Raw genomic sequence first — 25,311 nt, forward strand, 5'->3', positions numbered from 1 at the left:
CCACACACAGACCCCAGCCATTTCTACGTTTTGCATCTCTGCCCCGGCGCCACCACCGCAGACGGTCCGCGCTGCTAGCACTGACCTGAGGGTAGCATTTGGTGCGACACCAACACTGTAAGCGGAGGTGTTGTGGATTCTAAACACAGTGGTCAAGCACCAGTCCTACAACTCGAATGAGGGGATAGGAGATCTCTTCGGTTTGATGTTCCCTGACTCTCAAATCGCGAGCACCTTTACTGCTGGAAGGGACAAAACGGCGTATATAACTCGCTTCGGACTAGCGCCTTTCATCCGAAATGTGCTAATCTGCAGCGTCAACAAGGCTGATTTTGTTTTGACGTTTGAGACGTTGAACCACGCCACTAAAAGCAAGCAACTTGACGTGGAAGTGCATTCCCGGTACTTGGGCTCGCAATTCATGGGGCCCCACATATATGGGGGTAAAAGGGACAATATGCAGAATCTTTTCACGGACGAATTAACACGGTCGGCTATTTTTGCCAGCACGCCACCCTAGCCATATTATGGGCAACCGTGTTCCCCTTGGCTGTGATTTGAACTTTGAATTCCTCGTAGGAGTTCATAATAATACATTGCTCGCCTTGGATGAAATACACCGCTCTTGCGCGATTTATTTTGCATAAGGGTGAGTCAAATGACGCGAGAAACGCCCCTTCTATGTGAACGCGCATTGAACCTAAAGCGGAAAACCTGGTTCAACTAATTTAATCTAAAGTGAGCGTCGTGGTTCCATTTAACTGTGATTGCGAGTTGCGGCTCTGTCGAGCCAGGTTATCCCAAGAAAGCCTGGATATTCTCAACGAGGTTCGTGGTATACCCCCCAGGTCTTACTGAAGGCATTTATTTAATGGTGAAAATATTATTAATCAGTGGCGTAAATATCGACTGCCCGGGGGCCCAGACGCTGTCCCCCCCCCCCCCCCCCCCTCTCAACAACTCACAACTTGGGTGCACCATAAATACCCAAATTAAAAATTTAGGCGCACCAGTGCACCCAAGGAAAAAAGACAGAAAGTAAACTTGAATGAGTCTCATTGAGTGACACACATGCTATGCTTGGGTTGTAATACAGCGGGATCCCCCCCACCATCGCGGGTTTAAGGTCTTAAATTTCATTCAAGGTGGTATTAAAAAGGTCTTAAAAAGTCTTAAATTTGACTTGCTGAAACCTGCAGATACCCTGAGTAACTCACTCGTATATCCCCATGTGTGTATGTCTCCCAGGCCAGCAGGGGGTCCTAACTGGACGGCCACAGCATGCAACTTGTTTTCCTGCCACCTGGACAAAGCCCTGTTAATGATGACCATCAAAGTACGGCCACACCCCTCCCTCCAACTACTCTAGTTAGACAGAATGAGATACAGCATCTCTAACTAGAGCAGGGGTTTTCCATTGAGCCCTAACGTGAGCTGGTCAAATCGTCTCTCTTTCCGTCTATCTCTCTGCCCTTGATCAGCCTCCACCCCTTTGCCTCTGTGTGTCTACACTGTACTTTTAGTATGTTTGTCGACCTTCAGCTGTGTTCAATCCCTTCCTCCTCCTCTCCTAGGAGGTGACGGAGGAGAGGCCATTGTCTGTCGTTCTGTCGTCCCTCAAAGTCGGAAAAAAAGGGAACCTTGCTCACCTTCTGGCAAGCCAGGGTGTTGCGCTCAAGGAGAGGAAACCCAGGTGTGTGTGTGTGTGTGTGGGAGAGTGATTGAATCGGTGGATAAAACACACGCAAAAATATGTCAGGGTGTGGATGTGTGTTGACATCAGCTCTACTCTCTCTTTCCAGTGAGGCTTCAAAGGCCCAGGCAGCAGCTGAAAATCAGGGAGGGGGCGACACACAAAACAAGCGCCCCACAACTGCTCCGCAGCCAACATCTATTGCACTTCCAAGCCTCACCCCTCGCTTCTCATCCCATGCAGACTCCGATCTGAAGCCGGCTCCCCGCACCTATCAGTCCGCTGAGAAGGTGAGGCTGACGATCACTCCAGCCAATCAGATTAAAGAACCAAGTGACTTCTAAGCTCACTTCATTCAGGCAAAATAAGAAGAATTATTCACTAATAAGTCTTTTATTATCTTGAACCTTTTTATGCAGTTTCTGAACGTTCTACTCTAGTATAATCCTTGGGCCTTCGCCATTCTTTTTGTAATTCGACAGGCATTCCTTGTTCATCTTGAACTGGAATGTTTTAACATCTTCGGAAAAGGCCTGGAGGCCATACCGATCTTCAGAGAGAAATAGAATGTGACCTTGAGAGATCAGAACGGTTTCAGACTAAAATATATTATTCCCAAGGGATGTTGATATTACTGAAGTCAGGTATGGTGTGTGTGTCTGGATTTGGGTGTGTGTGTGTCTGTGTGTCAGGTGAGGACCGAGCTGTACAAGGCTCCAGACCTGCCAGGACCGGGTCACAGCAGGATGAGAGTCTCTGCTGTCGGGGAGGACTGCCTCATCTACCTCCAGACAATACACGCAGGTATGACCTCATCTACCTCCAGACACTTCACGCAGGTAGGACCTCATCTACCTCCAGACACTACACGCAGGTATGACCTCATCTACCTCCAGACACTGCACGCAGGTATCACCTCATCTACCTCCATATTTATGATTAGGACTGTAACGATTACCGGTGTTACGGTAAACCATGATAAAAATGTTGTCAATAAAAATTACCGTTTTCAATTTAAATAGAATTATTATCTCGGTGGATAACCGCACCCGCAGTGTGGAAACCGTGTGCTTAAGTCCTTCCCAGCGCTTCATCCAAGTCTCCTGAAGTTGCTGCGCAGGCGCACTGTGTAGCCTACAACATAATGTTTTAAGTTACTTGAAGTTTGAATCATGGCGGAAGGAGGAGACGACAGCGCCCAAGACACTATCAGCCTTCTAATAGGGATGTGCATTTCTGCCAACAATTCTATTCAATATTCGCTTTCGATAATCGGGTCAATCAAGAACCCCCCACGCACCTCGAATACACGCACACACAATGACACAGGGAGAGGCTTTTATGATTCGTGTGAAATCAATCTGTTTATTTCACCAACTGCGCCATCAACATTCAGCATCAAAAATATTTAAACGTGGGCTTCAGCAGATAGGCCTAGATGTGCCGAAAACAGATCGCTAATTAATTTTACTGAACACAGCCTGCATGACGGTGAACTAGGCGCGTCAAAAGAATAACTTCACACGGTGTGTCTTTGTACAATTTATTTGTTACCAGCATTCGCAGTGTTGATCAGCAGAGAAATAGTCCACCAAAGACGTTGACGTCACTTAACTTATAAACCCTGGGGTTGATAAGTTACCGGACTACTTGCATTGTGTTCCGATAGGGGAAAAAAATCAACTTTCCTTGATAGCGCTCATATATGCTTAGCAACGGTGAATTATCAAAAAATTATTCACCCCGGAAGTTTTGAAGGCCCATGCAAGTGAACGGAGCGTTCAATAGCTTTGAGAAGATCTGTGTAATAGATAAGGCCTAAAAAAATTTTTGTTTGGTTCCGGTTTCCGACCGACCCTGTCAATTTATGTGCGACCCAAATTATTTTATGAGCTTTATAAAAAAATAAACTTTTTTTGATGCAAACTAGAGATGTCCGATATTATCGGCCCACCGATATTATCGGCCCGATATTAGCATAAAAATGTAATATCGGTCAATATAGGTATCGGATTTTTTTTGCCTTAAAACCGATTTTTTTTTTTTTTTTTTTTTTTTTTTATAGCTCAAATAAATGTTTTCAAAATCGTGCAGTACAGTGCACATTGTAATTGACTCATATTTGTGCATTTATTCAATTAAGGTTATTGAGTTTTAGTTAAAGAAACATACTGTTATGTTGCACATAGTTGTTCAGGTACAATGTTTTATCATTTGTGAAGTCAAGTTTGCCCTATTTGTTGTGGGCATTGTCAAGATTATCTCAGGGAGAGTGTAATCCAAACTGTTGTCTGAGACCATTAAAAAAATAAAAATAAACATGGCACTTTTCCCTTAAATTAAGTTAAAGTACTTTTCTTATTTTGCACAGACAATGTTAACATTTGGAAAGCCTTGTTGCATTCAAGAATGCATCCAGTGGGGCATCACAATAACATTAAGCATGTTGTGTTAATTCCACAACAGGAGATATGTAATGTTACCTAAATTAGGTTTGAGGAAAAATAAATAACCCAAATATCGACATCGGTATCGGCTGATATCGGAATCGAAAATTAAGAGTTGGACAATATCGCATATCGGATATCGGCAAAAAAGCCAATATCGGACATCCCTAATGCAAACTATAATTACGTTTTGGTACAGCACCTCTTCATTCTGTACAAGGATGAGCGAATTTTCTCGTTTTTAAATGAAAACAACCTACCTATCATTCGCTGCCGCTGGAAAAAATAAAATAAAAAAATAAAATAAATTCCCTACCTACCCATGACCTCAACTGACAACCAACAGGAACCAAACTTTTTTTTTTTTTTAGGCCTAACAAAAGTCACATTCATTATTCGATATTCTACGTGACTCCGACTATTCGACAATGGTTGCCCATCCCTACCTTCTAACAGGACTGAAGTCTGGGCATATTTTGGGTATTTAACAATACCGCGAAAACCGGGATAATTCTGGTCGCAATAACCTTGAGGTAAAATTTTCCTACCGTTGCATCCCTATTTGTAATCCACTGGTTGGTTGTGGTCCGACCAGAGAGCCAGCTGGAGGTGCTGAGGACTAGGATCGAGGGCAGGATGAAGGTGGTCCCCCAGAAGAAGCCCTACACCTGGAAGTCTGTGCTGGGCTGTGCCCTGATGGGCATTGACATGCTCTGGTACCGAGGACAGGTCCTGGAGGTGCTCAGAGAGATGGTCAAGGTAAGAGGAGTACATGTGTACTCACCAACCCACTGATGTATGCAAACGTACCCCCACAGATATACATGCGCACCCACACTTTCTGACACACGCACACTTTCGGAACCTCGCACGCACAAATAATTATAGCAAAACATTGAGGCAAGCATGCATAACAGGTGCTCACTGCACACGTATAATGACAAATACAAAGGTGTGTGTGTGTGTGTGTGTGTTTGCGTGTGTAGGTGCGCTACGTGGACTATGGCTTAGTGGAGAATGTCCCTGTGGTGCACGTGTACCCTATGCTGCTCTGTGAGGAGGTTCCTCAGCTGTGCATGCCCTGCCATCTCAACGCCGTCATCCCAGTAAGTCAACACAGACGGATGAGGTCCTGGTTAAGACCTCTAAACAGACGCCATCTGAAGACCTTTTTAGAAGGAAAGATGGGTTATCTGTCTGTTAGGGGTTTTCATTTTCTGTTTCACCGTGATGGCATCACTTTCTGTTATGAGTCAATACAATACACACTGCACTACTTTTTATAAGTTTGCTGTCATCGAGAGGCTAAATTCTGTCTCTCTCTTCCCCCCCCCCCACAAAAGGTGGGGAGGGCATGGGAGAAGGATGCGGTGGGTCTCCTCAAAGAGCTACTGATCAATCGAACCGTGGACGTGCAGGTCTTGGTAAGGTCAAAGATCATGTACAGCTTTTAGATACCCTCTGTGCCCTATATAGTGAACATGGAATAATGCACTATTTAAGTATAGGGGAAATGCAGGCACTAATTATGAGGCAGAAATCTTATCAGCTTCATGTGTATTGGACTCCTATTTGACCCATTGTGTGTTCAATGTCCCTCTGTGACCCATTATTTGAAATAAGTTACAAAGATGGTAACGTGTGCATCACCTAGTATACGGTGCGTTATGGCTATAAAGCCTTGCACTTTATGGGGAACCAGATTTGTACACTGAAAGTTCCTATGCCACAAAGAAGAAAAGAATGCCCCTCCTGGTTATAGGAGGTGCCAGGAGACCCTCGCAGAGTCCTGACGGTAGAGATCTTTCTGGACGGACTGCCGCTGAGCAAGATCCTCTGTCACCATCACCATGCCAACATGGACATGAAGCTCCTCAGCCAGCAGGTTATGTCTCCCTGGTCACCACCTACCCACAGTACTCACCACTCATACTCACTCACCACACACTTGATACATGTAGCAAGGGCATGCTGTGTGTTTGATTAGCTCTGTATCAACACGGAACCACAGCAAGTATCAACACGGAACCAAAGCAAGTATCAACACTCAACTACACCAAGTATCAACACTCAACTACACCAAGTATCAACACTCAACTACACCAAGTATCAACACTCAACTACACCAAGTATCAACACTCAACTACACCAAGTATCAACACTCAACTACACCAAGTACCAACACTCAACTACACAAAGTCTCAACACTAATTTACACCAAGTATCAACACTCAACTACACCAAGTAGCAACACTCAACTACACCAAGTAGCAACACTCAACTACACCAAGTAGCAACACTCAACTACACCATGTATTAACACTCAACTACACCATGTATTAGCTCTAATTTACACCATGTATCAACACTCAACTACACCATGTATCAGCCCTAATTTACACTAAGTATCTACACAACTACACCATGTATCAGCCCTAATTCACATTAAGTATCTACACAACTACACCATGTATCAACACTCAACTACACCAAGTATCAACACTCAACTACACCAAGTATCAACACTCAACTACAACAAGTATCAAGACTCAACTACACCAAGTATCAACACTCAACTACACCAAGTATCAACACTCAACTACACCAAGTATCAACACTCAACTACACCAAGTATCAACACTCAACTACACCATGTATCAACGCTAAACTACACCATGTATCAGCCCTAATTTACACCAAGTATCTACACAACTACACCAAGTATCAACGCTAAACTACACCATGTATCAACACTAATTTACACCCAGGTATCAACACTCATCTACACCATGTATCCATATTAAACTGAACACTGAGGACAGTTAACCCAGATCCCTAGGGCAGTAAAACTGAAGCTTATATTTTCCTGCAGGTCGCGACCGCAACACCATGCCTGCCCAACCTGGACCATTGGGAACTCTCTCTGCAGGTGTGACACAGTCCCCAGAGCAACCACATGCAGTAGCCTAGCTACCAAAAGCATTCATCCAGCCACCCCCTTGATCGCCTAGCAACCATATACAATCACCCACCAACCACGTGCAATCACCAGGCAACCAAGGGAAATCACCTAGCAAACCGTTGCAATAAGCAACTGTATCCAACCCCCTAGCCATCGTATGCACAGGAAACAGAAAAGGCATTAAAAGACTCCCATCTGGCCCCCTACTGTGACCCACTTATTGGTTGTGACCCACAGATTGAGATCCCCTGTACTGAGCACTGATCAAGCTTATTTTGAAAACCCCTGTTCTAACAACTGAATGTAACCTGTTTTGAATCCCCTGTGCTAACAACTGAATTTATCTTATCTCGAAAAACCCTGTGCTGAAAACGGAATAACGGTTGTCTTGAAACCCCTAATGCTATCGACTTAGTGAAATTGTTATCTTGAAAGCCCTGGTGCTACTGACCGAATGTGACTGTTGTTCTAAAGCCCTGGTGCTACTGACTGAATGTGACTGTTGTCTTAAAGCCCTGGTGCTACTGACTGAATGTGACGGTTGTCTTAAAGCCCTGGTGCTACTGACTGAATGTGACGGTTGTCTTAAAGCCCTGGTGCTACTGACTGAATGTGACGGTTGTCTTAAAGCCCTGGTGCTACTGACTGAATGTGACAGTTGTCTTAAAGCCCTGGTGCTACTGACCGAATGTGACTGTTGTCTTAAAGCCCTGGTGCTACTGACCGAATGTGACAGTTGTCTTAAAGCCCTGGTGCTACTGACCGAATGTGACAGTTGTCTTAAAGCCCTGGTGCTACTGACTGAATGTGACAGTTGTCTTAAAGCCCTGGTGCTACTGACTGAATGTGACTGTTGTCTTAAAGCCCTGGTGCTACTGACCGAATGTGACAGTTGTCTTAAAGCCCTGGTGCTACTGACCGAATGTGACTTGTCTTAAAGCCCTGGTGCTACTGACCGAATGTGACAGTTGTCTTAAAGCCCTGGTGCTACTGACCGAATGTGACAGTTGTCTTAAAGCCCTGGTGCTACTGACCGAATGTGACAGTTGTCTTAAAGCCCTGGTGCTACTGACCGAATGTGACTTGTCTTAAAGCCCTGGTGCTACTGACTGAATGTGACAGTTGTCTTAAAGCCCTGGTGCTACTGACTGAATGTGACAGTTGTCTTAAAGCCCTGGTGCTACTGACTGAATGTGACTTGTCTTAAAGCCCTGGTGCTACTGACCGAATGTGACTGTTGTCTTCTTCAGGGACTCTGCATCCCTGAGAAGCCCCCGCTGGGGCCCTTCACCTACTCCTCCCTGCCACCCGAGGGTTCTCAATTTAGGGTTACGGTCAAACACATCTGCACCCCGAACGAGGTTCGTACAAACAGCCGACTAGCCTACCACGAGGAAAAGGTTGAATAAAGGGATGCCATACGACTCCGTCTGTGCCCTGGTGACAATTAATGGTGTACGTGTGTGTGTGTGTGTGTGTGTGTGTGCGTGCAGATGTTCATATGGGTGATGGAGAGCGGCAGGGATTCGGATGTGAACGGCCTGGACGAGATGCTGTCCAGTGTCACCGCCGATGTGGCCCAGCTGCCTCGCCTGTCCTCCTTCCCTCTGGGTGAACCATTCTTTCCCGCCGTCCTCACCCTCTCCCTGCTTCATGGAGAAACATTTAGCAAACAAACACTCACACTTCGGTCTGAATGCAAGATGTTCTTGTGTCAATGTTAATAGGATACTTTGGTCTTCGGCCTCTCTCGCTTTGTCCCACTCAATTCCATTTTCATCACGTTTATTTGGCCAAATTATGCAACGATATGTTATGAGAACAAGAAACGGTAGTCACCGCTATGGTTGTATGCGAACAGGAGGGGCTTGTCTGGCTGAGTATGGAGACGGGATGTACTACCGGGCCAGGCTGATGGAGTTCTCCAGCCTGGACCCGGTCAGGATCATGGTACAACACGTTGACTACGGTTCAGACGACATCCTGCCCACCAACAAGTAAGGCACAACCACCAAGTGTTAGTCCCAGAAGTCTCTACAACTTTTTTCATGTATCTTTTTTTTTTTAAGATTACACCTGTTTATCCATAAACAGAGGCCTCACTATTCCTGTACGTATACACTGTGTATCGTGTGTCTCTCAGGCTGAGGGCAATGCCGGAAGAGCTCCTGAGGTTCCCCGCCAGGGCTGTGAAGGTCAAGGCTGCAGGGTTTAGGCCACCCAAGGTTCGCCCTGACATCCCCGCTCTGCCCTACGCACCCCAGTGGACCATAGAGGCTCTGGATCAGATGCTGAAGCCTCTGCATGGCAAGCTCACCGCCACGGTTCTGGTGAGCATCCATAGCTTCATCTTAATACGGAATGTTAATAGGTGTTACTCGTGGTTGTAACATGGATGTGTGTTGGTCAGTGTTTTTTGTTTTTTTTAAAGGAAACAAGCATGGGTCTTTAAGGCAATGGGTTCAATCCCTAGTGTCCACATTATACATGTAGGCATCCTTGACCCAGATACCTGAGCCCTACCTGCTCCTTACATTCACCTTCACTCCCTTTTGCATATAATTATGTTTGATAAAACAGAAAATCGATGAGTATTGCACTAAATGAATGTCTAGTGTGTTGACTTAATTGAGTTATAATTGACTGTTTTCCAGACTCTGGAGCCAGAGCCAACGCTCCTCCTGTATAACGAGAGGGGGGAGCTGGTGCACCTGCCGTTAGTGGCCAGCGGGCTGGCTGACGCAGATGGCGTCACCCCTGGTCCTCCCTCCCTGGTCACCCCTGGTCCTCCCGCTGCTACCCCCAGAACCCTGGTTATGGCCCCCAGCTTCTGTAAGATCATAGACTGAATGGGGGCCATTATTCAATCTTTCTGCCGCTGGTTCTGCTGATGTTGAATTCTGTTGTTTTTTTTTGTTGCCGTTTTAACAATGTTCATTTTCTTCGAAAAAGCAGTTATTGTTTGATGCCTTTTATATTAAAGTGCTCAGATTTAATTTACCATGGTTTTGGTCGAATCTCTGTTTATGTTGCCGTGATAACGGTGTTCAATTTATTTGGTGTTTTTCTAAAAGCAGTTGTTAGATGCATTTAGTTTAAAATGTTCAGATTTAATTTACCAGGATGGAAACGTTTTTAGTTTTTTGTTCAGCCAAAATTGGTCAAGAGGAAGCAAAACATTTTTTTTTTCTATTTACGATTGTTGAAAAGCTGTTGCATATCTACACAAAAAAAACATAATGCAAAAATAGTGTCTATTGTGAAGCACATTCCTATTATTGAGTCAATTGACTGGCTTGAAGGTTCAAGCTAGTTTTTGACCCTGTGTAAACTACCACTTATTCTCTCCCCATTCTTGTAAATTAGGAGAAATTTCCAAAGTATTTAAAATTTATTTTACAAAAACATCAAAACATGCATTCGGCTAGAAAATAAATATGTATTAAAGATTTTTACAAATAAATTATATAAAACTAAAACGGCATACCAATTCATAAAAAGCAGTCACATGAAACTCATCACTCCAAACTGCTAACATTCACTATAATCCATGGTTTAAATGCTAACTTGCAGCTAGCAAATTTCAAGTGCACCCCGTGATGATCACGCCATTCTGTTTCCTTCAAACTAAAAGCGCAGAAAATAACCTTTATTTGAACTACCGCATAGAAAAACTGCAAGTATATTTAAGGTAGACCATTCTTGCCGTGTGGCGTCTGCAGCGGTTTCGAAAATAAGAGCATACCAGAAGATCCATGCTTTGTTCCCAGTAAACTCATACCCAAGGCGGCCAGCCTCCCCACCAGGGGGCGACAGACAAACTTGATTTAAGGTGTCTTGAAGTGTTTTGGGGTCGGCACTGGTTTTAGAAACCATGGGGGCACAACACTTGGTGCTACGTACTGTGCACCAACTGGGAGTTGAATGTCTCAACCTTTGGACCCTCCACCACTCCCATCGGGTTCTGGGTTCTTGGAGGACTACGCCTTGTTGTCGGACAAGACGTTGCCGTCCTTGTCCTTGATGCGGAGCCGCCCGGTGGGGTATCGGGTCTCCTGACGTCCGTCGCTGAACACCGTCTTGACGGTGCCGTCAGGATACTCGCGTCGCTTGTAGTCGGCCGTGTGCACCTCCTTCTGGCCTGTGTTGAATTGGATCTCCTTGGTGCCGTCCCTACGAAGAGAGTGTGGGAAGGTGAGGACAAGACCTAACGCGCCTAGGTGATGGTTGTCGTGGCTAATTGAAAGATTGGCATCTTTCAAAAATGTTCAGGTTCTGTTCTGGTTCCTTGTTTCGGCCTCTTTGACTGCACAGTAGCAAGTTGGAGAGTATATCCGAAAGGCAACCCTCGAGCTGTAGAGCTGTGTGGTTCGGTGCGTACGTACGGGCTGACGTGGATGACCGTTCCATCGATGATCACGCACTCCTCTCTCCCGTCAGGGAACAGTGTCTTCACTGTCTGGTCCGGGAAGGTTATCTCCTTCCTGCCATCAGGGAAGTGCTTCTCTGAAAGACCAACCATCACAAGATGAGCGTTAAGAGAGAACAGTCCCAAGACCAGCATAAAGACCCGTAACAATATTGCCGCGTTTCCAATGCAGGGTGCGGAACGGATCGGATCGCCAAGGTGCGGTAGGGAGGGGGCGGTATAGCCCAGCTCAGTTCCGAGATCGAGTTTCCACTACCGACAGTACCCTTGGTGGTAGGCCGGATGTCGATCGCCGCGGCAGCTACGTAAACATCGTAAACAACTTCTTCCTCCCCAAGAATGCAGATGAATGTCTCCACCTCCTTGTTCGCCCAAGCAAGCGTTTTACGCGACATGTTAATTGTAAAGAATAATACCTCGAGGCTACTGTTAGTTTGTTTTTATCCCCGCGGCACCCGGAAGTGATGATTCTGTCGACCAATCATCGGAGGGGGTGTGTAGCTAGAATTTCCCGGGACCCTTTCAGGCGTCTCGTCTCGTTTTCAGTACCCCAACGGAGGAGTCCTGAAAACGAGGCCGATCCGTTCCGCACCCTGCAGTGGAAACGCGCCATAAGAGTATGAACATCACCACAGTGCTATGGTTTATACCAGTGCGTTGGGAGAGCTGTTCTTACAGGTATCCCTTGAGCGATCACAGTAATGTACAAGACCAAGAAGTATTGGATTGGTGACCAATTTACTTATATATGCGCCATTTGGTGGACATTTTCATCCTAAGCTTCAGACAATACCATGAGGGCATACATTCTAAGCATGGGTAGACCAGATGGGAATCAAACCCTGAACCATGGCAGTGTTAAAGCCACGGTCTACAAGTTTACCTTGACAGGACTATCTCACTTAGAGAGGCCCCAGTGATGTCTGCGGTACCACTGTGTCTTACCATTCTGGAGGTTCGGGAACTGCAGGATCTCCATGCCGTTGGGGAAGGTGGTGTGGGTTGTCTGCGCCTCTGCGTAGTAGTAAACCTGATGGGACAGATGATGGCTTATTAACCCGAACCTTCTAACCATAGAGAGGAACTTGACATACAGCAGACCAACAAACGTCCCCTCTGGTGTGGTTCATGGTCACTGGTATTCAGGACTAGATCTCCTGACTGGTGCAGTGTTAGTTTAATCTGGTTAAAGTGGACTGTGCCTTATAATCAGAGCCCGATCCATCATACGAATGGATAACTCCATCTCCACCATTCAACTAAAAACATTGTTTCAGACTTCCAGCAATATTCCTTTCAGTTAAGTCTATAAAGTCTGTTTTTAAAGGGGACATATTATACCACCAGGTGTGACTGTGATTAGCCTTCCAAGCCGTTTTGAAAATCTGCCCCATAAGACATCACTAGTGGGCGTGTCCAACTAGATGTGTGCTGGATAGATCATTCTACCAACCTACCCAGTGGACTGAACTTAAACGTTGCTCATCTACCCAGCACAGATCTAGGTGGACACGCCCACTAGTGATGTCATATGGGGCAGATTTTCGAAACAGCTTGTAAGGCTAATCACACTCACACCTGGTGGTATAATATGTCCCCTTTAAGGTCCAAGTTAGGACTAGTCTACGTGTCAACAGAAGTCTGCATGTCCCATGGAAATACTGTCTCATCCCCGTAGTTGGCGGTAATCTGCCATATTCTGAGGTGTATACGACGGCCTAAACGGCGTGTGATTGGTCGGTTGTTGGTCTCACCACTCTCTGGTCGGCCATGACCTGCTTGGTGTCTCCGTTGAAGAAGGTCATGGTGGTGGCGAGGCCGTCCGCAGACAGCTCCTTCCTGGTTCCGTTGGCGAAGACGATGAGCCGCCCGCCGCATGGGAGAACCTGCTCCGTCTTGACAGCACAACACGCACACCTTAACACGACACGTACACACCTTGAGCCAAGGCGAACACGTAACTAATGGGAGGATCCGCTCTCCTCTCCCGAGCTCCTGCCTAGTCCCGTGGTGTGTGTCTAAGGAGCCGAGACTAGAAGCTCCTCCTTACCTTGCCGTCGGGGTACGTGGTCACCTCATGGTTGGACTCTGGGCTCTCGTTGACCTCCTCTACATGAGGCAGCAGCGGCCTCTTCTGCCAGGGACAAACACACCGGAGGATACTCATTGCAATGTGGCTGTCAGGGTACAATAGTGTCGTGTGCCGTTCCTTTAATGATGTGATTCGTGTGAGATGCGAATACACGATAAAAAAAAGTTCCTATAGTCGAGAAATACTTAAAGAGCACCTATTATGCTTTTTTGACCTATAAACGTGATTTTTTGTCATGTTTAACCATACCAAAGTGTCAAATAATGACGTACATGCATTAAGACGTATTCCCTGCTGACCGTCTAGGGGGGGCTGTGCAGAGCGCTAAACACTAGGGACGCCGGTCGCGTTTTCCGGGATTTATCTACGTAGAACAATCCGGATTTTCCATGTATGGTAATGCCCCAAACACGAAGCCGAGTGTTGACAGAGAATGCTGAAAGCGCCCAGATGAGAGGAGTTTCCCGAAAATCGACATCGTTTTTTGTGCTGTGATTCGTGTCTGGTTGCTCTATAGGAGTCATTAATAAGAAATGAAGACCAGAAAAGTCGTATAATAGGAGATCTTTGAGGTTATTGGCTGCACTGAGGCTCAGTAGGAGGGGTCAAAGTTTGAACTGATTGAACTCAAGTGGAGAGTTTTCACTGCCAATCGCACCTGACAACCATGAGGTAAAGAAGCCTCTGTCTGTGTGTGTGTGTGTCTGTGTGTGTGTACGTACGGTGGTCAGGGCAGTCTGCAGGGGGGGCAACGGTGGCTCCGGCACCAGGGTCTTGTCAGGCGGTCTGGCAGAAGGCGTCTCCTCCGCTGAAGAGGAGGCAGAGGACGAGGAGGAAGAGGACGAGGACACTGGCCCGGCCGGCTTCCTCAGGCTGCTCTTCATCGTCCCGGCTGTGATCAGACGAGAGGAGGGAAAACACGCATGAAGGAGACGTCACCACCATGTGACCCCACCCAGGGTGGACGGCCATACAGACACACAAAAGCAATATCCAACGTCCAAAATGCAGAAAGGTGAATTTGCATGATTCAACTGACAAGCAGCATAGATAAAGATCAATAATCTCTTAACGTGGTCCTTGAACTAAATATGACCATATTTCTCTGTTCATCTGATGGTTGAGAGTACAGTAGTTGTGTGGGTGGTGTTTAAACCGTACCAGGCCCGTTGAGGCTGTTCTTCCTGGAGAAGCCCCTGGCGTCCACGCCACCCGGCGGAGGGCTGTCTCCCCGGGTGTCCAGAGGACTCTGGGGGATGACACACACACACACACACTTTTACCCAGAGCTACCTACAGAGGCTTCAAATACATGGCATCGGGGAGGGGGTAGGGTCAGGGGGCGTCTTAGCTCAAGGCTGAAGGACTTTGGCCGTTAGACCCAGTACCTTTTGGCTGAGGGTGGAACGCCAGAGCCACTCGTGCTCGGGATGGTCCAGATTTAGTTCATCTTTAACTATTATCTTTATTCTAAATTCTTAATAATGGACCTTGAGCAGAGCAATGGTAACGGTGACGATCTCCTGAGGGGTCGATAAAGGACTCTGAATGTGATGACATGATATCCATCTTACAGCAAACTTGACCCCCTTGGCGGACGAGGAGGAGGAGGAGGGGCCGCCGGGCGAGGAGCTCCTCCTCCAGGAGCCCAGACGCAGCCTCTCCAGGGTGTTCACCTGGAGGAAAACAGCCAATCACAGCGCAGAGCTCAACAGGACGTCCTACTCCATAGAGAACGCAGCCAATCACAGCACAGAACACAGCCAATCACAGCGCAGGGCTCAACAGGACGTCCCGCCCCAGAGACAACACAGCCAATCACAGCACAGAACACAGCCAATCACAGCGCAGGGCTCAACAGGACGTCCCGCCCCAGAGACAACACAGCCAATCACAGCACAGAACACAGCCAATCACAGCGCAGGGCTCAACAGGACGTCCCGCCCCTGAGACAACACAGCCAATCAGCTCAGCTGGTAGGTTACTCGTTAGTGATATTAAGACGCATAATTCCATTAAGGTTTGATCATCGGATTAAGCTAATACTCACACGGCGAGGTATTAACCCGCTGATTAACTGAATGATAGTGTTTGTGTTTACGTGACAGACCACTTGACCAAAAGCCTTGAGCCGCATTACGGTGGACTCATTCAGGTCTGCGTCTAAGCGTCTCCAGCAGAGGCAGCGGGGGGGGACACGCCTACCTCATCCTTGAGGGCGCCGTTCTCCGTGTTGAGGGTGTCAATCTGTTGGCGCAGGCGGCCGTGGGTGGTGCCCCAGCGACTCTCCTTCCTCCGCACCTCCTCCTGCATGTCCACCAGCTGCTGCCTTAGAGACTGCAGAGAGAGAGAGGGAGAGGGGGGGGCGAGAGACACAGGGTTATACTGCTGCTAAAGGAGAGGGAGAGGGGGGGGCGAGAGACACAGGGTTATACTGCTGCTAAAGGAGAGGGAGAGGGGGGGGCGAGAGACACAGGGTTATACTGCTGCTAAAGGAGAGGGAGAGGGGGGGCGAGAGACACAGGGTTATACTGCTGCTAAAGGAGAGGGAGAGGGGGCGAGAGACACAGGGTTATACTGCTGCTAAAGGAGAGGGAGAGGAGGGGGCGAGGGACACAGGGTTATACTGCTGCTAAAGGAGAGGGAGAGGGGGGGCAAGAGACACAGGGTTATACTGCTGCTAAAGGAGAGGGAGAGGGGGCGAGAGACACAGGGTTATACTGCTGCTAAAGGAGAGGGAGAGGGGGGGCAAGAGACACAGGGTTATACTGCTGCTAAAGGAGAGGGAGAGGGGGCGAGAGACACAGGGTTATACTGCTGCTAAAGGAGAGGGAGAGGGGGCGAGAGACACAGGGTTATACTGCTGCTAAAGGAGAGGGAGAGGGGGCGAGAGACACAGGGTTATACTGCAGCTATAGGAGAGAGATTGAGGGAGAGAGTGAGGGCGAGAGTCATAGGGTTACACTGCAGCTTTAGGAGGGAGATTGAGGGAGAGAGTGAGGGAGAGGGGGCGAGAGACACAGGCTTATACTGCTGCTAAAGGAGAGGGAGAGAGAGGGGGCGAGAGACACAGGGTTATACTGCTGCTAAAGGAGAGAGAGAGGGGGCGAGAGACACAGGGTTATACTGCTGCTAAAGGAGAGAGAGAGGGGGCGAGAGACACAGGGTTACGCTGCCGCTATAGGCAAGACAAGGTACATTCATATTATTGGCACATTTCGTAACCCAAAGAGTATAGAGCGCAGCACTAAAAACAGACAAGAACAGTAATCTAGAAAACCATATGTAAACAGTAAACGTTGAGCAAAAAAATTAAATAGCAAATTTGGATTTAGGCCTATTAGTTAAAGTGATCAATTTCTTAAATCAATGTTCAACACAGAGGTCTTTAACTTCAAGTCTCCACTGCTCTACTGGCAATTTTGCTGAACCGAAGCTCAAAGCAGCTTCACCAGTTTGGACTTTAGGAACAACCAGTAATCCATCACCTGCTGACCTGAGAGGACTGCGAGGTCGCGCTGGCTCAGGAAGTCTGATAAAGGCCTCGCACCATTTAGTGGTCTACGAAGACGCAATAGGATTTTGAAGTTAATTCTGTGAGGATCTAATAGCCAGTGTCGAGTTCTGAGAACTGGAGTTATAGGCTGAGCTTTTGTCTCGCTCTATAGGAGAGAGCAAGTGGCGAGAGTCATAGGGTTACACTGCGGCTAAAGGAGAGAGCAAGAGAGAGTCATAGGGTTACACTGCTGCTAAAGGAGAGAGAGAGAGTGGGGGCAAGAGTCATAGGGTTACACTGCTGCTATAGGAGAGAGTGAGAGAGAGAGAGAGGGGGTGCGAGAGTCAAAGGGTTACACTGCTGCTAAAGGAGAGAGCGAGAGAGAGTGAGAGCGAGAGCGAGAGAGGGGGGGGGGCGAGAGTCATAGGGTTCCACTGCTGCTAGGAGAGGGAGAGAGAGGGGGCGATAGTCATAGGGTTCCATTGCTGCGAGGAGAGAGAGAGAGGGGGCGAGAGTCATAGGGTTCCATTGCTGCGAGGAGAGAGAGAGAGGGGGCGAGAGTCATAGGGTTCCATTGCTGCGAGGAGAGAGAGGGAGGGGGCGAGAGTCATAGGGTTCCATTGCTGCGAGGAGAGAGTGTGTGTGATTGTGTGTTAGCAGGTCTCTCTCTCACCTGGATCTCCTCTCTCTCCTTCTTGTCCGGTATGGCCCGGGCGGCGGAAGCGTGTTGCTCAAACAACTTCCTGTCTCTCTGAAGCTTCCTGTTCTCCTCCTTCATCACCTCCTCCAGTTTGACCACCCTGGCCAGCTCCTCCTCCCTCTTCCTCTCAAACCCCTCCCGCTCCCTCCTGTAACACATAGTAAAGCATATCATAGTATAACCCAGCTTAAAGAGGACCTATTATACGACTTTTCTGGTCTTCATTTCTTATTAATGACTCCTATAGCGCAACCTGACACGAATCACAGCACAAAAAACGATGTCGATTTTCGGGAAACTCTTCCTCTCATCTGGGCGCTTTCAGCATTCTCTGTCAACGCTCGGTTTCGTCCTTCTCCGCCCCCTCGCCCCCCTCCTGCCAACCCAACTCCGTTGTGATTGGTTACCTTCCTTGAAGCGCGCGCGCGGGTAGATTTGACCAGGCATATGGGGGCGCGGCAGGAGTGCCTCTACGTAGATGATGATGAAATGTGAACAAGTGAATCGCAAACGTTGTCCCGAGTGTTTAGCGCTCTGCACAGCCACCCCAGACGGTCAGCAGGGAATACGTCGAAATGCATGTACGTCATTATTTGACACTTTAGTATGGTTAAACACGACAATCAATCATTATAACAACGTTTATAGGTCATAAAAGTCGAAAAAGCATAATAAGTGCCCTTTAACATAACATAAAACACACATAAAACACACCATTACAACATTACAACCTTCAAGTCACAACTCAGAACTCGCCTGTTCAGACTCACACACAATGTCTAACTGATCACTGTCTTGATTGTTTGTTTGTTTTGTCTTGTTTTTGTTTTATTTATTTATTTATTTTTATAAATTTTTTCCACAATGTCTTGTTTTTAACCGATTTATGATAACTTTATGCTCTGTAAGGTGACCTTGGGTGCCTTGAACGGCGCCTCTAAATTAAATGTATTATTATTATTATTATTATTATTATTATTATAAGATAGCATCACAGTATAGCCTCAAAGCATACCATAGCATAGATAGACCGATGTTGTATAGTATAGCATACGATAGGATAGCATGGTATAATATTACTTTATTTTTTGCACAGCATAGCTAAACATAAAAAGTACAACTAGACACTGCCCGGGCCTGCTGTCGTGATGTCCTGCTACTTAACCTACTTCACATGCAGATAAAGCCATGCATGCCGCACATATGGCTTTACTACATTGTGTAACTAAACTCCACCTGCTGCGGCGGCTTTCATTTTGGCTTCCGCCAGGCATGCTGGCTACCTCGTGGGTCCTTCTAACCTCTTCCACCAACCTCTTCTCTACCTCCCCTCCACACAGCCCTCCCCCTCCAAGCATCAGTCCTCCTCCTCCACCCACCTCCCCTCTCCCAGCGCCAGTCCTCCACCTCCCCTCCACCCACCTCCCAGCCCCAGTCCTCCACCCACCTCCCCTCTCCTCCCAGCCCCAGGCCTCCGCCTGCTCCCCTAGCTCCGGTCCTACCTGAGGTCCTCCTTGCTCCTCTCGTTCTCCTCCCTCAGCCGGCTCAGGGCGTTGTTCTCCTTCTTGAAGCGTTCGATCTCCAGCTCCAGCTCCACCAGACGCTCCCGCAGCTGCTGGGACTGCACCTGCAGGCCTGGGCACACCACGGTGACCACAGAACCCTGGTTAACCACCCACTATAGTTACCAAGCTACAGTTACCAAACTCTGAATGTTCATACAGAGAGAATCTAAACTTTAAGTCCCTGCCTGGTCACCTAAAATCCATAATTTGCTTCAATTTTAATCAACTACTTTTACTGTTTTCTTACCAGGTGCTTTGTCAGTCTGCCTGGGCTCCGGCGCAACAGCAGGTGCATTCTGGGACTTTGGCTTCAGAGCGGGAAATAACCTTGTCATAAGCTTGGAGGGGGCAACGGTGGGCTCTGCGAGCTCCTGATTGGTCAGGATCGGTCCAGTACTAGTCTCTACCCCTCGGCTCGCCGCCACCTTCCTGGTCAGCGCCCTCTCCGGTGGGGAGCGCTGATTGGCTGTTGCCCTGTGCAGTGGGTGGCTGGGCGGTGCCACGGCTGTCTCCTCCAGGTCGTTCCAGGTGTCGTCGTCGTCAAACTGCAGCCCACCCTGGTGGCCGTCGCTGTCCTCCAGCAGGGTGGAGTCATCAGGGCTCGTGAGGACACTGTCCCCGTCATCCTCCTCCTCCTCCTCTTCCCCGTCGGCGTCCGTGGTGTCTGCGTCCGTGGCGTCTGACCCCACCCCCCCGCACTCGTCCTGGTACGAGCTCTTGTTGTACGGAGGGTTGGGTTGATCGGGGAAGCAAAGGCCGCTGGGAAATGCAGTGTGCGCCTCGTCTCGCCGGTTTGAAAGCTTGCCGTCGACTACATCGACCCCCGACTCTTCTTCCGACTCCTCCTCCTCCTCCTCCTCCTCCTCCTCCTCCTCTTCCTGCTGCTGCTGGGGCTGCTCCTCACCCCCAGCTTGCCCCCCCCCCAGCACCAGGACCTCCGAGAAGGGGGTGGTCCCCCCCTCGCTGCAGTGCGGCGGGCCTTTAGGAGGGGAGTGCCGGGGGGACTTGATGGGCGTGGAGGAGAGCCGGCGCTGGTGGAGATCCTTAGCGGCCTGCAGCTGGCGGTCCATGTTAAGGACCTGGCGGTACAGAAGAGTACGCGTTACACACGGGCATGACCAGGAACGCCCTAGACAACGGACCCTCAATAGGCATTAATCCAAAACAGACGACGAGTGATTTCTCTGAATAGCTCTTGAATCTTGCCCACAGCATATTTTAAGGACAATTACTTTTTTTGTAGGACACCTCGCACAAGGATGCTTACAGGTAGGTTGTTGACAATGGGGTTTCAACCCAGAACCTCTCAGATGAGAGTACGGCGCCCTTTTCTACCCATCGATCACAACCCATTCACGGAGTGACTGCTTTGATACTTCACGGAACGCGGTGGGTCGCAACGAAAGGCACAACGGCCGGATCTAGTTATCCCTGGAAGGGGCTCCTGCTCACCTTCATGACGAAGGAGGAGTTGGAGGAGAAGGAGAGCTCCTCGGCCGCCTGCTCCAGCAGCTCAAACTCCCCCAGCTCCTCGTACTCCTGGTGCACCTCCCCCGCCCTGCCCCGCAGCCTCTCCTGGAACGACACCTCGAAGGAGTACTCCGCCACGCCTCCTCCCTGCTCCGCCGCGGCCGACGCCACGGTCCTCCTCCGGGGAGGTGCCGAGCAGGACGTCTGGGGGTTTCAACCAGGTTCAATATGGGGGCCGTTAACACCTTTTCAATACCCCTTGGAACACCATCAAATACAGATTACACGGACCAACGGCGTATAGGGGGATGACCGATCTCATCCTGGAATTATGTTTAAGTATACAAATGCATTATTGACGTGATGAAGTGTTGCAGTGCAACACTTCCAAAAAAAAAAAAGGACCTATGTAATCTTGAGCTGACATTATTGGATTGAAGACTTGTTTCTACCTCTTCGGGGACCCTGGCTGGGGGGCCATTACCCCTGGCAGTGTCGTGTCGGCCCTTGGGCCCCGGCTGTCGGGTCACGGTGCTGGGCCGGCCCGGGTCGCTGGCCACGCGGCCCCTGGAGGTCGGCCCTCCGAGCGGGCCCGACCTCCTGGCGTTGGGATCCCCGGCACTGCGAGCTGGGTGCGGCCGACCTGCTTTCCGTTGGTCCTCCGGTTCCTCGGGGTCGTGCTGCCGTCGGGGGACCAGGGCCTTCTGGCGCGGCGGCCCTCCCACCGCCCTGGGCTGGCCCCTGGGGACGGCGGGCGGTGGCGGGGAGCGGTTCTCCTTGTTGAGCAAGGCGGTCTTGCGCTGGACGGGCTTGTTGTGCTGGGACGAGGTGGCGGGCTCTGGGTTGCTACGGGCGACGGGCCTGGCGGAAGGTGGTGGGGCGCTGGGGAGGGGCGCTGGACCCCTGGGGCGGCCCTTGTAGCGAGACAGGCCCTGGCCCCGCCTCAGGAAGGCCCGTTTGGGCGGAGCTGCCTGAGGCTCCTCCCCCTGGCAGTTCTGAGGGAGCCAGACATAGCCCAGGTGATAAGACACACACGCTATTGACCCAACCCAATTCTTCTTCCAACAGGTAAAAGCCTACTTCCTCTGGCAACAGGATATACAATATACACAGCCTGCTTCCTCCTCTCAACAAAGATTAAGAAAAGTAACGTGTTCGGTGTCCGACCTGTTTGGGCTGCGTGACCTTTGACCTCTGCTCCTCCAATCTGAGCTTTTCCTCCAGGAGAGCTTCAAACGACTGTTTCTGACCCCCAACCGGGATGGGCCTACACACACACACGTACACAAACAGCTACATTACACACCTGCTACCACACACACACACACACACACACACACACACACACACACACACACACACACACACACACACACACACACACACACACACACACACACACACACACACCTCTCTTCCAGGTCTTCCCGGAACGCGGTGGGGGAAAGTCCGGTTCTTGCCACTCCATCACATGGGAGCAGAGAGACCTGGTGGTCATCCTGCTCAGAGCTGTTAGCCCAGCCCTTCTCGGACTGCTCCTCCCCCGACACCCACACCGCTGATGGGGCGAGCCAAAGTAAGGTCAAGTGTCAAAGGGATTCAGGGCCCAACAGGATTTATTGTTTGATATATTGTTACAGGACATGATTACTGATACAGGGACGAAGCAACAACGTCCCAAAGGTGTTTTATGTATTTAAGGGGTTGGAAGTCATCCCTCGGGGGTGCAATACAGAATAGTTGCTTTAGAAAAGAGCAGATGAGGTAAAAAGTCTGTCACTCATATTATCCTTATAATGTTACAAGTGTCCTTATATGATTAAAGTGTGATAAATGTATCACTTATAATGTGGACCAGTAAATCGTTCCAGTGTTCACCAGTAGGTCGCTTTATATGCTTCAAGTAATAGCAAAGTATAACAAAAACTTAACAAAAGGAGGTGCCTCCAATTACCAACATATGCCTTAAGACTGATTCTCACCCTCCGTTATGTCCTCCACGGGCCCAGAGTCCTCTCTCCCTGCCGCGGGAGACGGTGACACCTCATGGGGACCCAGCACGGAGCCCTGGTGAACTCCGGGGCCGTGTGAGGGGAGACTGCAGGGGGCTTCACGAGGAGGAGAAACTGCCTGCAGTGTGACCTCCCTCGGCAGCAGTCCCGACAGACCTGCCACAACGTTCCCTTTTATACATGCAACACTGATTATTTTTACATTTTTGTTGTTTAGTTTTTATCTACTAGCTGTAGGTTGATATTATACAGTGGAGCAGAGGAACCTAAACATTTCAACAAAGAAATGAACCCAAAAGTCCCTTTAATAGTCTCTGTGGGACCCAACCGCACACTCAAAAAACGAAAGGGTCACCCGTTAAAATGTGCTGGTTCTGTGCGTTGTCTTGAGACCCGTTTGAGACCTGATCCTATACAGCTAACCTAACTAAACTCTATTATACAGCAGAGTTCCATAGTACTAGCTTTTGTATCCATTAGATATATGCTGAACACAAGAGTTTCACGGTACCTGTTCCAAAGTACTGAGGTCCGTTCATCACTCCCAGAATCCTTTGCTGCTCCTCCTGCAGCTGCACCAGTTCCTCCAGCTGGTGAGCTCTCAGCTGCTCCTGCATGTGATGCTGCCATCGCCGCAGCTACACACAAGGGTAACATTCCACACACACAGGCATGTACATTAACACATTATGTACAGGAGTTCACCACTTTTTTTTCACTAGCATGCTGCACATTGTCGCTCTCCTACCATAACTCCTTTCCTTATCTCCTCTCCTCCCAAACGGCCCTATTTCTGGCCCCACTAATCATCTCCTCGGACATTTACTAAGGCTCCTGACCAGGACCAGTTCCTGTTCCTGTTTAACCAGTGAGAAAAGTGGAGATGTTCTAGAATAAGAACTCCTACGTGCATACCGCCCACAATCCCTTGCTCCAAGACCCCAAGAGGATCATAGGTGACGGGTTAGGTTTAACCCTGGGTAATCCTGGTACATGTATTTCTCAGAACGTTTAATCACCGATCGCATGAAAAACAACCAAGACAGCGACACTTACCTGTTCTAGCTTCATTATCAGAGACAGGTCATGTGGTTTGTTGTTGCTCGGCTCCTCGACACTTTCCTTTGCCCCCGCTGAATGCCCAAGTGGTCCACCGTTAAAACCGTTCAGAGGCTCTTCACAGCCAGTTCTTTCCACTCTAGCAGTTCCAGGTCTCCGGCAAACCTCACCCGGTTCTGTCAAACACTCGGACTGGGCCGAGACACCGATACAGCAGCTACTGTTGGTGGAGGTGGGGAGTGGAGCGAAACTGGAGTTGAACGAATCGTCGGAGTTCCCTGGTTCGGAGCCCCAAGGCAAGCGGTTCCCGGGAGACTCGGCCAAGCGTTTCCCGGCTGAGTCAACCATGTCCGGGGACAGGTTGAGGATTACCCCGGCGCGGCTACTGCTCGGCATCCATCGGGCCAGGAAATCCACCTGGGAGAAGTGCAGCCCAGCTGAGGATGACATGCTCTCTTCCATGGCACGGTTGGCTAATCCGGGATTAAGAGGACAGATTATTGTGACGGGTTTATGGCAATTCGCCCTTTAATTACATTTCCGGGCATTTACAAGCAGCGGCTGTTGCCGGGAGACTGTCCCTAGGTTGGTTTAATCACATAACGACGGTTTGCATTCATCGAATATTTTTATGTTGTAATAATACAACTGAACAATGCGCCAAAACAGACATGTGTTAACAATGTCAAATCGATCAAGACTCAAACGGAGACCAGGTGACAGAGTAAATCGTTGTTTAAACGGGATGACAAGAGCCCGTCACGTAACATCACGTGAGAACAAGTCCGACAAAAAATTGAACAGAGGTTTAATGTGGGAATCTGTTGAGCAAATGTATCTTAAACGACATCAATTCACGTAGTTACCTTTAAACGTAGAGTTTATTCGCCCGGCATTTGCTTCGGGTTCAACTTTGATAAACAAGCAGTGGAGATTCGAAGGCTGCCGCCCTATCAAAGCTGAGCCCGCGAGAGAACGGACAACAAAACCGATTGCATCGTGGGAAATGCAGTTTTAAATTTATCCGTAATCCTCGAATTAAATCTGCGTTTGTATTCATTTTATATTGAACCTAAGGTGTATAACATCTATATTTATCCTTTTGTGCAGTTTAAAACTGATTAAATAAGACGCAAGTTTATTATTGATATGCGATATTTGTTTTAAAGAATAGTAAAATGTCATTTCCATGTATGTTTCAAAATAAAGGTACTCTCACAAAATACAATTTCTGCTACTTTTTTTCTCATTTGGGGATGGTCTATCACTATTAGATTTTAGTTTTTTTGCATGTTAAATGTTGTTGTTTGTTGTTTACTTGCGTAGGGTTGCAACGTCTTGTCATTGTTGCCAAGTTCACAAAGATGGAAACAATACTTTGATAGG

At 48.6% G+C, this 25,311-nt stretch overlaps 2 protein-coding genes across 7 annotated transcripts in view; one reads left to right on the top strand and one right to left on the bottom strand.

Moving 5' to 3' along the window:
- rnf17 (ring finger protein 17) overlaps positions 1-10,103 on the top strand; it is a 32,559-nt gene extending 22,456 nt beyond the window's left edge. For both annotated transcript variants that reach the window (XM_030343111.1, XM_030343112.1), the window contains exons 24-37: positions 1,249-1,336; positions 1,575-1,693; positions 1,803-1,983; positions 2,386-2,497; positions 4,736-4,899; positions 5,127-5,246; positions 5,484-5,564; positions 5,903-6,025; positions 7,013-7,069; positions 8,353-8,463; positions 8,596-8,713; positions 8,964-9,099; positions 9,246-9,432; positions 9,757-10,103. In XM_030343111.1, the coding sequence (XP_030198971.1) occupies positions 1,249-1,336; positions 1,575-1,693; positions 1,803-1,983; positions 2,386-2,497; positions 4,736-4,899; positions 5,127-5,246; positions 5,484-5,564; positions 5,903-6,025; positions 7,013-7,069; positions 8,353-8,463; positions 8,596-8,713; positions 8,964-9,099; positions 9,246-9,432; positions 9,757-9,951 (1,792 nt within the window). In that variant the 3' untranslated portion in view covers positions 9,952-10,103. The remainder of the gene's footprint in view (positions 1-1,248; positions 1,337-1,574; positions 1,694-1,802; positions 1,984-2,385; positions 2,498-4,735; positions 4,900-5,126; positions 5,247-5,483; positions 5,565-5,902; positions 6,026-7,012; positions 7,070-8,352; positions 8,464-8,595; positions 8,714-8,963; positions 9,100-9,245; positions 9,433-9,756) is intronic.
- Positions 10,104-10,478: 375 nt separating this feature from the next.
- Positions 10,479-24,925, bottom strand: cpap (centrosome assembly and centriole elongation protein). 5 transcript variants are annotated; one of them, XM_030343114.1, is made up of 20 exons: positions 24,792-24,925; positions 23,923-24,398; positions 23,378-23,504; positions 22,837-23,022; positions 22,265-22,412; positions 22,022-22,121; positions 21,307-21,849; positions 20,837-21,058; positions 19,632-20,463; positions 19,322-19,454; positions 17,793-17,967; positions 15,829-15,960; positions 15,198-15,299; positions 14,785-14,872; positions 14,346-14,515; positions 13,582-13,665; positions 13,286-13,426; positions 12,477-12,561; positions 11,488-11,608; positions 10,479-11,275 (listed from the first exon to the last, which is right to left on the bottom strand). In XM_030343114.1, the coding sequence occupies exons 2-20, from the start codon at positions 24,385-24,387 to the stop codon at positions 11,083-11,085; spliced, it is 4,047 nt and encodes a 1,348-aa protein (XP_030198974.1). In that variant the 5' UTR covers positions 24,388-24,398; positions 24,792-24,925; the 3' UTR covers positions 10,479-11,082. The 5 variants fall into 5 exon arrangements, with proteins under 5 accessions (XP_030198974.1, XP_030198973.1, XP_030198975.1 ...); XM_030343113.1 differs by having other exon boundaries at positions 22,837-23,037; XM_030343115.1 differs by having other exon boundaries at positions 22,837-23,037; positions 23,923-24,342; positions 24,792-24,918.
- Between the last annotated feature and the right edge of the window lie 386 nt (positions 24,926-25,311).

The sequence above is a fragment of the Gadus morhua genome, chromosome 20 (genome assembly GCF_902167405.1).
Source record: "Gadus morhua chromosome 20, gadMor3.0, whole genome shotgun sequence".
NCBI classification, from domain to species: domain Eukaryota; kingdom Metazoa; phylum Chordata; class Actinopteri; order Gadiformes; family Gadidae; genus Gadus; species Gadus morhua.